Source organism: Myotis lucifugus, unplaced genomic scaffold (assembly GCF_000147115.1).
Source record: "Myotis lucifugus unplaced genomic scaffold, Myoluc2.0 scaffold_639, whole genome shotgun sequence".
Taxonomy (NCBI): domain Eukaryota; kingdom Metazoa; phylum Chordata; class Mammalia; order Chiroptera; family Vespertilionidae; genus Myotis; species Myotis lucifugus.
The window spans coordinates 195526-212712 of NW_005871687.1; the positions used below are offsets into that span (position 1 = coordinate 195526).

At 38.2% G+C, this 17187-nt stretch overlaps 1 protein-coding gene across 2 annotated transcripts in view; it reads left to right on the top strand.

Annotated features, from left to right (window-relative positions):
- ASPA (aspartoacylase) overlaps positions 1–14328 on the top strand; it is a 59511-nt gene extending 45183 nt beyond the window's left edge. Inside the window, exons 1-6 of one of the 2 annotated variants that reach the window (XM_006105129.3) lie at positions 531–877; positions 4521–4716; positions 6124–6217; positions 7973–8080; positions 12469–12578; positions 13588–14328. In XM_006105129.3, coding sequence (XP_006105191.1) covers positions 645–877; positions 4521–4716; positions 6124–6217; positions 7973–8080; positions 12469–12578; positions 13588–13785 — 939 coding nt within the window. In that variant the 5' untranslated portion in view covers positions 531–644 and the 3' untranslated portion in view covers positions 13786–14328. Of the gene's footprint in view, positions 1–530; positions 878–4520; positions 4717–6123; positions 6218–7972; positions 8081–12468; positions 12579–13587 lie in introns of those variants that run through there. The other variant, XM_023746240.1, reaches the window with a different exon arrangement.
- Positions 14329–17187: the final 2859 nt, after the last annotated feature.

Below are 17187 nucleotides of genomic sequence, written 5' to 3' on the forward strand. Positions count from 1 at the left end.
GATTTGGTTCTTGTGTGTCTGACAATAAAAAAGAATTCTGAAAGAAAGGATGCAGTTCCAGAGGAGGTCTCTGAGGACCGGCCTTTGAAACTGTTTATAGAGCTAAGATTCAAATGCTCTCAGATGAGGTGTACCTGTACTCATTTCAGAGAAGAAATCTTTTTAAATACAAGTAGAAATTATAAATATTGAATAATATGCATATTATATTTTTATATTTAGAAAAGTATAAACTTTTTATAACTACAAATGGTCATGACTTCACCATTAGATGGCATTCTAGCTGAAGAGAAAACACAATTTTTGTCATATTATGAGATACTAATTTATCACTGCATTTAGATCTACCAACCATTTGAGGGAGTTAGAAGTTAAAGTAAATAGCTGTAACTTTAGTTAATCTCTGCATACTTTGATCCAAATATGGTAAAGGGCAGGGCTAAAGAAGGGAGTGCCCTATAATAAACAGGGCTCAGACTTGCAACAGAAAATTAAAATACATTCCACTCAAGAGAACTCTGCACTTTGCACTTTGGTAAAAGTCTCATTTAGGTTTAGATTTCTAAACTTTTCTTAAGGAAGTAAGTGTTCTTTGCTCTTCTTTCTTCTGAATTGCAGAAATCAGATAAAAATTACTTGATAAAATGACTTATCATGTTGTTGAAGATCCCATTAAAAAGGTTGCTATCTTTGGAGGAACTCACGGGAATGAGCTAACAGGAGTATTTCTGGTTAAGCACTGGCTAGAGAATGGCGCTGAGATTCAGAGAACAGGACTGGAGGTAAAACCATTTATCACCAACCCAAGAGCAGTGAAGAAGTGTACCAGATATATTGACTGTGACCTGAATCGAGTTTTTGACCATGGAAATCTTGGGTAAGACAATATATTGTGAATGCATGTGTGTATGTGAAAAGTGGTATATGTGGGAGAAAACACGTGTGTGCTATTCATGTCTATACATATAGTGGCTATTGCGAATAAGATCACTTTCACTTTAATCACACTCCATTATGAATTATTCATTTCTCTAAACTGGGCATTCACATGCTCTTTCATAAACCTTTTTAAGCATCAGACTATCCTTTACTAATTTTTTAAATGTATCTGTACAGACTGAGATAAATAGCAAATGTTTTTTTTAAATCTATCTTTAAAAGAACAGAATTAATAGTCTTTTACATTAAATTAATGTTTGGTCACTGTACTTGGGTACATATGTATTTGTTAGCTTTCTAAGTGATTCACTACTATGTTTTCATGCAACTATATTTATAATAGTACATAAAGTTCTAGTTAAGAAAAATGTTATGTTTTGATTAATATTTGTTTAATGAAAGTATTCAACCATAACACTCCAGGTATGTTTTAATTAGTTATTTTTGCCTCTGTTTACATTATTATAGCTACTATTGTAGATATGTAGGTTCCTAAGTGTTTTCTTTTTAACACTTCTTTCATTTACCTAAAAATATTATTAAACACCTACTTTTCATGGGGCACTGTGCCAGGTACTGTGGAAGTACAAAGCTATGTGCAAACATGGTTTCTACCCTTAAGGAGTTCATAGACAAGTAGCTAAGATATAAGATGGGGCCAGGAACAACTAACACAGGACTGCTTTATGTACTCATTTTCTAATAAATGCTCATTTGAGTTTAGATGGTTACTTAAGTATAATCTCACCTCAGATCAAAAGTTGGTTACTAACTTTAGTACAAATATGCCACACTTTATGGAATTGATTTTTTTCCAGGGCAATTAGACATCAGTCATACTTTGTATATCCAATCCTATTTTTACTAGCATAAATTTTAATTTCAAAAATGCTTTATCTTCATAACTGAGGTTAAATCAATATAATTAAAGTTTATCTATTCACTTAAAATAGTTAACTGACTAGTATTATAAGGATTTGTTGAAGTATAACTCCTGTAGATGACATGTTAACTTCTCAATAACTCTTAAATGTACTAGGATGAGTTTTCTTTTTATGACCGCTCAGTAGTATGCATTGCAGTGAGAGCAGTCTTTTAAATTAAATTTGCCTTCTACTTCTTACATTTTAACACTATTCAGAGGCTAGACAGTTCTCTCTCAGGGTGGTTATGGGCATTTATGAGATACATAAATTGATTTCCTTCTCCTGTCCTTCCTTTCCAAAATTAGTTACTTTTCCTGTGTTCTCCATCTCAGTGATTTCACCATTACCCACCAAATCCTCTATGAAAATTCATCTAAGGCCCTAGCTGGTTTGGCTTAGTAGATAGAGCATCAGCCTGTGGACTAAAGGGTCCCAGGTTCAGTTCTGGTCAAGGGCACATGCCTAGGTTTCGGGCTTGATCCCCAGTAGGGGACCTGCAGGAGGCAGCCAATCAATGATTCTCTCTCATCATTGATGTTTCTATCTCTCTTTCCCTCTCCCTTCCTCTCTGAAATCAATAAAGATATACTTTTAAAAAGAAGAAATGAAGAAAATCATCTTAGAACCTTCCTCATTCCTCACCCCTCCATGTCTAGTGGGTCACTAAGTCTTCCCAATTATATTATCTTCCTCTGCATTTTCACCACCTTAGTTTATGTGTTCTGTGGGCAGTTGGAGGAGCCTCCTGAAGAATCTTTCTGCATCTGGTCTACTCCAATCCTTCCTGCCATGGAATCATCCTAACATACAAATCGTATGTATCTCTCCTACAGAAAATTCTTCACAAATCTCTTACCCAGGATAGATTTCAGTAACAGTTTGGCTAATGCACCCTTTAGGACCTTCCCCTGCCTATTCTTTCAGCTTCCTCCTCTGGGACTCTTCCTGAGGACCTGACCTCCAGGCTCGAAGCATAAAACTTCAAGCCTTGACTCTGAGCAACTGGTTGGGAGGATTAGAAGCAAATCAGGTGAGGGTGGAAGGATCTAATGGAGATGTTCCGTGAGCTAACGTTTTTTAATCCTCACCTAAGGGTATTTTTTCCATTGATTTCTAGAGAGAGTGGAAGGGCGGGGGAGAGAGAGAGGAGAGAGAGAAACCTCAAAGTGACAGAAACACATCAACTGGTTGCCTCCTACAGGCCCCCTGACCAGGGGCAGGGATCAGACCTTAACCCAGGTACGTGCCCTTGACCATAATCAAACCCACGACCCCCTGGTATGCAGGCCATTGTTCAACCACTGAGCCATGCCAACCAGGGCATGAATTAACTTTTTGTTATTTTTTCCCTTTTATTGAATTTATTGGGGTGACACTGGTTAACAAATTATGCAGATTTTAGGTGCACAATTCCACAACACATCATCTGTACAACTGTATATATTCATTAGGAACTATGGTTATATACAATAGAAACATAAAGACAGTGGCTTAGACAAGTAAGATTTTCTTTTTCACAAATAATAAATCCAGAGATGCAGTGGCTCAATTATATCATAAATGCCACAGGTTCTTCCCATCTTCCCACTGCACCATCCTTAGCATGCACTTTTGTCCTCATAGTTTTTGCTTTCTAACCAAACACAGCTGCTCCACCTTCTTGATTATATTCCAGACAGGAATTACCCAGATGCAAAGTCCCTTGAAGATAGTAGCAAAAATAGTCAGGAAATAGAAATACGTAGATGGAAGTATACAGGAATGGTTGGTTTAATTCGGGAAAATAAATTTAAATCATCATCATGTATAGTAAGAAAAAAAATGTATCCTAACCATTGCTGAAAGGGGAAGAGGACAGGTAGAGACTCAATTCAGAATTCAATAAAAACTATTAAGCTTTATCCCAGAAAAAAAATGCATATACCTGCAAAAGTTTTGCATTTTCTCAGGGTTTACAAACTCGTCTGTCAAGCTTATCCCTAGATCACTAGTGGTTCCCAGACCTCAATTAAGAATGTGAACATTATCTAAGTTTAACTATTTTTATGCACTGGAATTAGCTATAGGACAAAAACAATTCCATTTGCTTGTCTATCTCAGGGATGGGGAACATCCGGCCTGTGGGCTGTATAAGGCCTGAGAAATCATTTGGTCTGGCCTTGCCAAGGCATTAGGGGTGAAGTAACTAAATGTTAACCAAATATAGCAGGCTAATTTTTAAGTTGATAATTTTGTATCGTCTGCAAATGATGTTATAAATATCCAAATGGCCTTTGGCAGAAAAAAGTTCCCCACCCCTAGACTAGGCCCAGAATATCTCAGTGCACATAACTACTAAGAAATAGTTGATTAAATCAATGAATATATTTTGTTTGAAGTTGAAGTCAAGTGGTAAATTCTGTTTGAAATGTCCTTCCTTTGACAGCCACATAATGAAATATTATTTGCAATCATGCCGATGCAACAGTACATAGAATCAAATGAAGAAAAATTGTAATTTTTCATTTGTAAAGTTTTCAAATAAGTTTCCACTTCCCTCACAGGTTTTTCATATTAAAGTTTGTCAACTGGTTCCTTATACACTGTGTTCTTATTGTATATTTGTGTTATATTAGCCACAGATATTTTTAATCTTTCTCTTTTTGCTAATAACAGCAAAAAACTGTCAGAGGATTTGCCATATGAAGTGAGAAGGGCTCAAGAAATAAATCATTTATTTGGTCCAAAAGACAGTGAAGATTCCTATGACATCATTTTTGACCTTCACAATACTACTTCTAACATGGGATGCACTCTTATTCTTGAAGATTCCAGGAATGACTTTTTAATTCAGATGTTTCATTACATTAAGGTGATGTCAATGTTACTAATTTATAAGTTAGCATAAGACCTGTACTTTTAAGTTAATTATGGTTATAAAACAACCAGAAAAGTGTTAGGAGGGTGGGTCTAAGACAGATGGGGAAGTGGGAGGAGCACCAGAATGGAGGTTGTGGTGACAAGCAGGAGAAAAGGGAGAGGAAATGAGTCACATGATAAATACAGTGAATAAAATCATAAAACATTTATAGATTCTTATGTCTATAAAATTATAAATCTTTTATCTAGACAGCTGTGAAATCATAGGCTATTTGGTAAAATTGATACCAAACTTTAAAATGGTGTGGTGGAAGTAGTTCAATTACAGTTTTAGGAAGCTCCAAAAATAGTCATTTAATGTTGACTATAGACCAACGATAAAAATATTGTCTCTCTTTAGTCTGTCCTTCTCTCCATTTGATTCAGATACCCCAGCACACATCTGATCTTCCAATATTTCATATAGCTAATCATTTTAAGGCTCAGAAATCTACAAGATGAAAAATTTAGCAATACAGTGCATGTAGCTAGAGAAAAATGCTAGGAAATAACAACCAAGCAAAAACACAAATAATCATCTGTATGCTTATTATTGTGTAATAAATACCCTTCCTTCTTTCCAGAGAGCTGGTATGATTTAATGGAAAGAGTTTGTCCGATGTACCCAGGAGAACCTGGGTTCAAATCCTGGCTTTCTCATTCACTAACCTTGGACAAGATACATTGCTTTCCTCATTTGATAAAGTTGACATAGTAACATTTACTTATATGGCTGTTTAAAACCTTAAACGAGATAAAGTATTTAAAGCATTTAGCCTAATATCTGGAAGACAGGAAAGATTAACTATTATTTTTGTTTCCTTTGAGTTTTTGACAATAACTACATAGTTCTAGTAGGAGATCATAATGTAGCTATTCTTCATTGCTCATTGAAGGAAAGCTGAATGCTTTGATTGCCAGGCATGGAAGCAGCATAGCTGACATTGTTATCAAAACTGAGAGACCTGTCTTGAATTCTCAAAGACCTGGACTACAGGGTTAGAAACAACATTCTTTAAGAGCAATACTAAGCTAAACAGTAAGTGTAACCACTGATTTAAAAAAAGAAATAACCAAATCCATTCCGAAGGAAAATTTATTTCATATTCCTTAATCAAGGTTCTTGAGAATTTAATGTACATTTTACCCAGGAAGCTATGCATCATTCAATTTATATGTAGTTTATGTTTTCAAAGGTTTAAGAACAATATTGGATTTTAGAGTGTGTTTTATAAAGCTGTCTTACTAATTTTAGTTGATATAGTAAAACATATTGAAGGCATTATTGACTCTCTAGCAGCAAAGAAAACAAAACATATGGTCTTGACATAATAAGAAAGATGTTTTCAATTCATTTCAGACTTCTTTGGCTCCGTTACCCTGCTATATTTATCTTATTGAGCATCCTTCCCTTAAATATGCAACCACTCGTTCTATAGCCAAGTATCCTGTTGGTAAGTCATATTTCACATTGTCACAACTAAACAAAATATGTCCTACATGAAACTCTGAGAAAATTATTTTAAAAAAATATTTATAGCTACCTTAACTCTTCACTGTGACTTATAATGATCAAGTACTAAGCAAACTCACTCTGAGCAGGTTCAAACTATATAAAATGTCCTAAATTTCACTGAGCAACTTTCTGCATTTCATGTGGGAAACAATAAGCTGGGAGAACTTGAGTCTTTTATAATGTACAATAAACACGCCTGCCTTTTGCTCCAGGGAAGATATCATCCCTATTTTTCAATACTGTTCACTATACAAACGTTCTTGAAAAATAATTTGGAACCAAGGCAGTCAGCGATTTGCTGGTAAGATGTGCAGAAACACAAAAGATCCATGGAAAATCTTCTCCCAATATCCCACTTAGCCCCTTCTTTGCAGTAGAGTGTCCCATAGCTATTATCCATTCACGTGTTCGCCCTATCAGTTACTGGGCTGTGAACTCATCTTTACTTTTCAGAATCTCCAGCATGCAAGCAAGCACTCTCATAACCCTCTCACACAGAGAGTCTCTTTTTCTATATTCCATTCTCTTTCCTAAATGCCCTATTAGCATAACTGTTGGCAGACTACACTATAATCATTAAAATGGCTGTCACAATTTTACCAAGAGCAATTTAATTTCAAAACAAGTTGTCACCCTAGCTGGTTTGGCTCAGTGGATAGATCACTGCCCTGTGGACTAAAGAGTCCCGGGTCTGATTCCAGTTAAGGGCATATGCCTGGGTTGCTGGCTCAATCCCTAATGGGAGATGTTCAGATGTAGCCAATCAATGATTCTTTCTCATCATAGATGTTTCTATCTCTCTTTTCCTCTCCCTTTCTTTCTGAAATCAATAAAAATCTATATATATAAAAGGCTAATATGCAAAGTGTCCCTGCAGGAGTTCGACTGGGAGACTGGGAGTTCTATCACTTGCTATGACATGTGCTGACCACAAGGGTGTGGTGTGGAATGAAGGAAGGCTCCGGCCGGCAGCCAGAAGGCCCCGATCAGCCCTGATTGCCTGCCAGGCCTAGGGACCCTAGCCATGCAAAAACCTCTAGTATATAATAAAAAAAGTTGTCACACAATGTAAGCAAATTTAAAATCATTTTGCTTACTTAATCAGTGATACTTTTGGTGCATGATCAAGGGATCAGTTGGAGCAAGCTAAATATCCAAGTCTAGGTAATTATTTGAAACAAATTAATGCTTAACAATAAGGGATAGAAAACCTGTTTCTCTGTGACACCAAATAAAGCATATGATTCCCAAACATTGAAAGAGCAGTCTTGGTGTATGATGTCTGTGGGGCAATGCTGCTCTTAGCTAGACTACATATCTACTGATACGTTTAGCAGCTTTTTATATTGCAGTATATATTTGCCCATCCCTTTGACTATATTATGATTTTTTTTTAATTTTGGCAATGTTGAATGAAATTTAAAGAGAAAAAAAACCCCAAGATCTTGCAACTATAACATAACTGATTTTTCATGTTCTCTCCTAGTCTTCATTCACTTTGCATAGAACTTGTACATGTAAATGTTCGGCTTTAGTTTTTGCCCAACATTATGTCTCAAATAATTTTTCATTATGCTACATGGCCTAACTTTGTACCAATTTTTCATGATTGGAATTCTGTATCTTGATATATTGAAATGCTTAATTTTATACTCTAATACATAAATGTGACTATCTCCCGTTCTGTACCTAGGTATAGAAGTTGGTCCCCAGCCTCAAGGGGTTCTGAGAGCTGATATTTTGGATCAAATGAGAAAAATGATTAAATATGCTCTTGATTTTATACATAATTTCAATGAAGGTAAGTAGCAGGCGGGAGTTGTTATCTTAATGGTTAGCTTGTGTGTGTGTGTGTGTGTGTGTGTGTGTGTGTGTGTGTGTGTGTAAAGATATCAGAAAAGGGAGATGGGCCCTAGCCAATTTGGCTCAATGGATAGAGCATCAGCCTGCGGACTGAAAGGTCCCAGGTTCGATTCCGGTCAGGGGCATATGCCCTGGTTGTGGGCTTGATCCCCAGTAGGGGGTGTGCAGGAGGCAGCGAATCAATGATTCTCTCTCATCATTGATGTTTCTATCTCTCTCTCCCTCTCCCTTCATCTATGAAATATATATATATTAGAAAAGGTAGATGAGATGAGCACACATGCTAACTTCACCACTAAACACTGAAATAGCAATTGTTGCCTATGTCAAATTTGCCATGCTCAGGATATTAGGTGTCTTTTAAAAGTTTATTCACTTCAGCCATTCCTCAATGACCAGAATAGACACATTCAAGAAAAGCCACTACCAATTAAAGCTCTCCTAATTTTCCTATTAACCCCATTTTAAAAAAACAACGATATACTAAGAAATACAAATGTCCAAAAAGCATATGAACAGACGTCCAATATTACTAGTAATTAGAGAAATGCAAATTAAAATGAGAAAGCATTTTCTCCCATTAGAGAAGGAAAATATTAAAACCTGATAATATTGTGTTGGTAAGGGTGTAGGAAAGGGGATGGGAAAGACATGCTAAAGAATAATTTTACAGTATCCACTTTTGAAAATGCACAAATCCTATGATGCAGCAATTCCACATCTCAAAGAAACACAAACACATGCACACCCAGTATGTCGTCTACAAGGGTGGCTTCCATAGCATTGCTTGTGCCAACAAAACAATAGAAACAACCTGAGTATCCATCAGTTGGTAAACAGTCACACTACCATGGAAGGAGCTTCAAAATACATTGTTAATTAAAGAAAGCAAGTTGCAGACCAAAACATGCAGTATACCAATTTCCCCAAAATAATAATAAACACTTGCTAGAATATGTATACATATATATGTTAATGTTCAGGGAAAGTCCTTAAAGAAAACACACCAAACTGTGATTATTGAGGAGAGGAGGAGGAGGAAAAACAAGTTAAATTTGTTTTAATTGTTTCCAAGAAGAATTATGTGTTGTAATTAAGAAATAAGACCAGCTGATGTGGTCAGTGGTTAAGCATCAACCTATGAACCAGGAGGTCACGGTCTGATTCCCGGTCAGGGCACATGCTGGGGTTGTGGGTTTGATGCCCAGTGTGGGGTGCGCAGGAGGCAGCCTATCAATGATTCTCTGTCATCATTGATGTTTCTATCTCTCTCTTTCTCTCCCTTTAAAAAATATAAAAAAGAAATAATTTAATTGGTAGATATATGAAATTTTATGTACTATCTATTCATATATTCATATATTCAGTAAATCTAAAACTAAAGCAAAAACAAGTAGTCTATTAATTATTTTTTAGAATAAGTTTACTTTAAATTTTTTTAAATAATAATATAAATAAAATTAAAAAGACATCCTATGTAAATAATTATTCCAACAGGTTGAATTCAAATTGTTGTTGAGGAATGGGTCATTACAGTGACAAAGCTGGTGAATAGTTCAGTGTCTGTGGGGAGTATAATTCCTTAAGTTCAGACTGTGCACCTTACTGTAATCACAGGCATTTTTTTCTTTGTTTGGGAATCCTTTGACTCCAAAGTCATAAAGACTGAAAATCAGCTTGTCACCACCTTTGTCTGAGGACACGTTCTATAAGGTCTAATGGGCCTCATATTGGGAAGGTCACCACCTATTCACACCTTCAAATAGTAAGTGTTGGATATAGTATGCTAAGAAGTGATGCCCTGAGTAGAAGGCCAGAAACCTGAGTGGAAAAACATGGTTTTCAAATCATAGTCCATAGATTCCTATCAGAGGGGTGGGCATCTAGTAGTTGTCCTAGTAGCTCCATGACAGCCAAACCCTGCCCTTTAACCAGAGCAGTTCTTCTATCTGTTCTTTTGCTCTTACCCTGTAACATTTCTTTTAAGCAAAGGATTCTGTGATTCGAACATTTTAAGCCACTATTAATTTAGACTATCCATCTTGGTGGATTTTTACCTAACGTGGGAAGAGCACCATTATCCAAAGAATGCTGATCATAACCACCTGGAGAAAACTCTCTGGAAATGTGCAGAAGAGCTCCATCCTTGGCTCTGTGCTACTCAACATTATTATCGGTGACTTGGATGAGACATGCCTTTATATAAGTGATAGGTGGCAGGAAGCCTGCAAGAAAATATCCGTTCAGAAGGTGGAACCAAAAAGTCCTGACAATCTTTAACAATTGTCTAAACCAGATGTTTTAGGTTAAATACATCAGGAACAAAGTTTTGCTTTCACATTGTTGTTTTTTTAAATCCCAGGATGAGGGCAGTGATAGTCTCTTTTTTGCCTTGGATAAACAGCACCTGGAGAATTGTGGATAAATTTTGAGTCCATATTTCAGGAGGAATGTCTATAAAGTAGAGGTTAGCCAAGGAGAAAGTTGAGAATGTTGAAGAGTTTGAAAACCATGATAAAAGTAATCCCTCAGATGCACATAGAACTTCAGTTTACAAAGTACCTTCACATATATTCTCATGGACCTGCCACATATGAGTAGTGATTGATAGAACTCAGAATGCTGAGACTGGCCGAAAGAAGGCTTAAGGGTGATTTTATTTTAGAGCTTCAGAAGTGTTATATTGGAGAGCCGTTAGACACGTTTTCTGTGACTCAGAGGGAAGAATAGAATCAGTGGGATCAAGTTAACTGGAGACAGAAATTTCCAATTAACAAAGCTGACCAACAGTGGAATGGACCACACTTGGCCAGAAAGATATGGAGAATACCCGAGCATCGATGAAGTCAGGCATTCGAGGCTCCTTCTAACTCTGAGATTCTAAGTAGCAACAAACATACTCCTTTGTATCCTACCTCTTTTTCCTTTCCTCCTAATGGACCTTCTAGTTTAAAAAGGTGACATCTGATAAGTTTCCATCTTCACCTTGACAGGTTTGATAGATTGTAAAAATGGCCACAAATTATTTCCTTCCCTGCATCCATGTCCTTGCAATGTGATGTTTTAAATCTTTCTACCAAGAGATGGAGTCAATTTCTCTTCCCCCTGAATTTGGCTTGGCCACGTGACTTATTTTGTGTCACAGAAGAGGCTTGAAAAAGACTTGCACCTTGGGGCTTGCTCTCTTGCTGCCCTTGGGAACCCCGCACTGCCATTATGTGAATCAGTCTGCCCTATGCTTCTGGACAATGGGAAGCTGAGAAGTAGAGGACTCTGACACCACAGCCAATAGTCCTGCAGCTCCAGCTGATGCCGGTCAAATGCCAGACGTGAGAGTAAGGCCATCTTAGATCACCTAGCCTCCAGCTGACCTGCCAGCTCACCACAAATGCATGAGCAAGCCAATTAGAAATCAGCCCAGCCTGCCTAAACCAGAGGAGCTGCCCAACCAACCCACAGAATCATGAGATAAATTAAAGGATCATGGTTCTACGCCACGAAGTTTTGGGATAGTGTGTTAAGCAGCCACATCTAACTGACACAGAAGTGACCACAGGATATCCACCTCCCAACCCTGGCTGTACTTTCTGCTCTAAGGGCAGAGGAAGATTTTCCTTTGAGTTGCAACCATAGCTCACTATGGACCCTACACTTAATGGAAGTTCATCCTGTTTGCTCAGAGATTGCCTGGTGCATGTAAACTACTCCTTTTTCAAGTTTCTGGGCGTTGGGTTGCTTCATGTTGCTACATCTTTGGAAGTTGGACTCCACTGGTGGCAGACTGCCTGCATCCCAAGATCAGTGGTTAACGTACTTAGTTAAGAGAAGGCGCATGATGCTGAAGTCACCTAACCTGCTAGAAGTCTCCTGAGCATATGCAGGCATAGAATGTCAGAGCTGGACGGCAGCTCCAAGACCAGCTGATTCAAACCTTCCTTTGACAGGTAAAGAACATGAGCCTCCAGAAGCCTCTTGCTCGGGGTTACACAGTGAGGAGATTAGAGCCCTGGAGTCCTGACTCCCAGCCCCAGGCTCTTTCTCTCACACTGGCTTTTTAAGGTGTTTTCTTACGCTGTCCAGCAATGTACTTGTGAACGTGTGTTGATAGGAATAATTTGAGAACATCTTTTGGCTTCATGTTATTTATGAACATCCTCAACTGACATCGTGTGTGCTCCCTGTGACTGTCTTCTTTTTTTTTTTCCCCAATTACATTTGACATTCAATCCGCAACTGTACGTCTTCACTTTTTGGTTATTGTTCTTCCCTTAAAGTATGAACTCCCTTTTTTCAGTTGCCATTTTATACATTTTGTTTTTGCCATAGGGAAAGAATTTCCCCCTTGTGCTATTGAAGTCTATAAAATAATGGAGAAAGTTGATTATCCCAGGAATGAAAATGGAGAAATTGCTGCTATTATCCACCCTAATCTGCAGGTAACATTTGCTGTTTCTTTAAGATATTCAAAATATGAGCCCCCCTGCCCCCAGTGAGTAGTTTTATAGTTCATAAAGGATCTTATGTTGGCTCATTTGTTGTATTCTCAAACACACTGCAGTGTAAGCAAGGTGTGCATACCTTCATGTGATAAATATTTACTGAGTGCATCCTGTGCTGGCTGTAGGATACATCATTGAACATGGTCTACTAGTATATTCTTGTGGAAGTCACAGTCTAGATCAGTGGTTCTCAACCTGTGGGTCGAGACCCCTTTGGCAGTCGAACGACCCTTTCACAGGGGTCGCCTAAGACCATCCTGCATATCAGATATTTACATGACGATTCATAAGAGTAGCAACATTACAGTTATGAAGTAGCAACGAAAATAATTTTATGGTTGGGTCACAACATGAGGAACTGTATTTAAAGGGCCAGAAGGTTGAGAACCACTGGTCTAGATAGACTAAAGTCTAAAGTGTAGGTTAAAATAAAGAAAACCAGATGCTCTAAGAGAATAATGAGGCAGGGAGGGGTGGTCAGACAAGAGCTGTCAAAGTAGGTAAAATTCCTGCCAAGTGGGTAGGAATGATTATATTCATTTTAGCATAAGAAAGCAGAAGCTCAGAAGTTAGATCTTTCCCACAGCCATGGAGCTATCAGTGGCAGACCCAGAGCTCATGTTCTCTGCAGTTCACCACACTGCTGCCACCTCCCTGTGACCACCGCTGAGTAAGTTAGAGCACAACAATCAAAGCCTCTTTCTTTGGAATGTTTTCTGCCATTTCCTGACTCTCCTCAGGTCCCCAATATCTGCTGCTTGTCTGGTTTGATCAATAACAGCATAGTGAAAGCCTGGGGGCGGGAGGCTCTTGGCAGAGTGTAGGAGGTTTGTATCTCTTTTGACAGAATCCAGTGCTAAATGTTTCAGTTGTCTACAGCCTCACACAAAAATGTTTGAAGTAGGAGAGAAATCGAATGTAATTTATGTATTTTGTTTCCTGAGAGGATCAAGACTGGAAACCACTGCGCCCTGAGGATCCTGTGTTTTTAACTCTTGATGGAAAGACAATTCCATTAGGTGGAGACTGTACTGTGTACCCGACGTTTGTAAATGAGGCCGCATATTATGAAAAGAAAGAAGCTTTTGCCAAGACAACTATACTAACACTCAAGGCAAAAAGTATTCGCTCCTCTTTACATTAGACATCACTTCTGGTTCACTTGTTAGGCGATATCTTGAAAAGCTCCACTAGTCTGTAAGCCCCCAAAGGACAGGGTTGCGCTGGATTTAATGTGCCTTATTCATATCCCCAGCACCTGCTTCGGGGCCTTGCACACAGTGGGCATTTGGGCAAATTCTTGAATTAATTAATTAATTAATGGATATCTTTTAAAGGTAGCATATTGTGTACATAGCTTATTCAAAGAGGTGTATTTCTTATTTCTGTAAAGCTTTTTATACATTATACTTTGATTGTTTAACATTCTTAATAAAGTTTTTAAATTCAAATTTTTAAGTTGAAATAGATACTATATACAAAAACTTATTAACTTGAGCATAAAATTAAATATATTTTCAAGCAATGTATAATGCTACTAGAAACCAATGATGCAGACTTAGTTTTTAAATTTTCCATATTTGGACGAATGATAATCCAGCCTATGAACTTTAGTTGTGATATCAATAAGAGATTTTTAAATGCTCTTTTGAAGATTACATGTGAATGAGAAATGAGGGCTGATTGTAAAGGTGACATTATGAATAAATAAAAATCTCTGAATGCCCTTTGTCCACAGACAGTAACCCTCACAAAGCGTCGCTGCTCAGGCCTGTCCACTTGTTCTGCGCTGACCTCAGGGAGCTGAGAGCCTCCTTCTTGAGAAGCTAAGGTTCCTTCCCAATTTGGGAAAGTTGGGAGAGGCACATTCCTCAGAGCTGTCACTTCTCCTTTTGAAAGAACGCACTTGCCCTCATTTGCAACCAATATATGAGGAAGTCTTTGGGTCCCCACAGCATAGGCAGTAAAGACAGAAATAGCAGCGAACAGTGGACACTAGTGGAAATGTGCCCAGACCCAGGTCTCTGGTTCTTAAATGCATTCTGTCAAGAGATTGTCCTCGTCCTAAGTGCCCACATCCCTCACCTTACATGATTCTTCTTTTCAAAGATCTTCCAGCTGGAATGCTGCCTCCCTCCCTCCCCAGCCCCTCCAGAAGCCTCCCCTCTCTCTGCCCTTAGTCACAGCAGCAAAGTAAAGAACATTGTTATCCCAAGATTTGGACCCAGCGGAACCCATGTTTACGGTTTCAAATGTATTTACCAAAGTCATACTAACATTATGTGGAGCGTATATACATAATCCTTTTCATTCTTCCAGAGCAAATTCCATTAAACCAATTTCATTCCATACGTAATGGAATAGAGCACAAACTTTAGTTTTTTCCACATTTATTTTTGCACTTTAACAAAATCCTTTTCCTTGGAATAAACTCTCTTCCTTCTGAATTCTTTAGTAAAACTTCAACTTACCTATCAGTTTTTGTACATACCAAGCTTCCTTCTCCCACAGTGAATGTTCCTTTGTGTTTTATGTTTGAGTCCAATTTTCCTGGGTTAGTTTTGTCCAGGTGTAAATTTTAGCAAGAATACCTTATTCTTCCATCAAATTTAGTTACTTACAAAATTTACAAGGCTCACTGTATGCATATATATATATGCATTACCCATGGACACAGACAATAGGGTGGTGAAGGCCTGGGGCAGGGGGCGGGGGTGGACTGGAGGGGATCAATAGGGGGAAAAGGGGACATATGTAATACTTTCAACAATAAAGATTTTAAAAGGAAAGAAAAATTAGGACTTAATATTTTTTAAAAATTGCAAGGTTCAGTGTAAGCCACTGTGGTTTCAGTTTTATACTGATTATTTCTAGCAAGTCTAATTTTCTCTGACTCAAAGCTTATAGTCTTCAGAGTTTCTAATTAAGTGTGATTTTTTAAAAATTCTATTACATATTGCTGTGTGGCTTTAGCCACTTTAGTTTTAGTGTATTTTGGTTATTTCTAAGTCTGCAGACTTGGTTTTCTCATTTATGAAATGGGGATAATCATAATATCAATGCCCCTCTCATAGGATCGTTGTGAAAAATAAGTGAGCTAATGCATGTAAGCACTTAGCACAGTGCCTAGCACAGAATAATAAATTATTCAAGTTCAAATTAACACAAAAGCCCTTTATGATCAGCCTCTCTTTCCCCCACCATCTCTCTAGACTCATCTCCCTTCAGGTCCACTCTGTTCCAGTCTGCTTTGTGTCATTTATTTCTTATTCCTTCACAGAAGATGGTCCTTCCACCTTGAATTTTCTTCCTCCTTTCTCCATCCCTCCCTCCCGCACCCCTCAGACGTCACTCTAGCTAATTCTTATTTTTCCTTGAAAATGCAACTCAACTCACCCTAGCAGGTTTGACTCAGTGGATAGAGTGTTGGTCTGTGGACTGAAGGGTCTTGAGTTTGATCCCAGTCAAAGTCATGTACCTTGGGTGCAGGCTTGATCCCCAGGGTGCATGTGGGAGGAAACCAATCACTTCTCTCTCTCTTTATCTCTCTCTCTCCTTCCCCCTCCCTTCCACTCTCTCTAAAAATCAATGGGAAAATGCCCTGGGGTGAGGATTAACATAAATAAATAAATAAATAAATAAATAAATAAATAAATAAATAGATACATAAATAAATAAGCAACTCAATCTCATTGCATCCATAAAGCTTTCTTGGCTTGCTCCTTTCCTCTCTCTGCTTCCATCCCATCTCGAAGATATAAACAATGTCTTTTTTTGGTGTGTGCAATCTAATAAGTGCCAAATAAAGTTTAGTTGAATAAATGAGTGTGCTCTAACATCCCTTCTCTACTGAAAAGTCTTCCTATTACACCCATGTCTGTGCCTTCTCTTTGCCTTCTTTTCTTTCTCAGTCACTTCCTGACCTCTCCCATCTCCCAAGTGAAATTCACTCCATTCCACACCCTTCAGACTGTTACTTTGTCCCAAAGAATGGCAGGCAGGAAAACACACTCTTTTAAGCCTGCAACCCCATACAAAAACAGATAAGTATTAACATTCAATAATTCCCCCTATACAAAAACTTTTAGTGGCTTCCCCTAACCCTTGATATGAAATCTCAAGACCTCACCTAGGCCAGACAGGTCTTTTGTGTTCTGGCCTCTACCCTCCTCTCCAGCCCAATTTCATGTCACTTGCCCCCTTGCTCCAAGCAATTTGGCCACACAGAGTTCTCCATCCTCAACTACCCTGAGCTCCCTACTACTCTGGGGTCTTTGCCCATATTATTTCCTCTTCTTGAAAACTTATTCCACCCCCGCACTCCCTTTACCTGGATGACACTCTTTTTTTATTGATTTTAGAGAGAGGAAGGGAGAGGGAGAGAGAGAGACATCAATGCAAGAGAGAAACATTGGTTGGTTACCTCCTGTATGTGCCCCGACTGGGGATCCAACCTACAGCTCGATATGTGCCCTGACTGGGAATCAAACCGGCAACCCTTTGGTGCACAGGATGATGCTCCAACCAATTGAGCTACACATGCCAG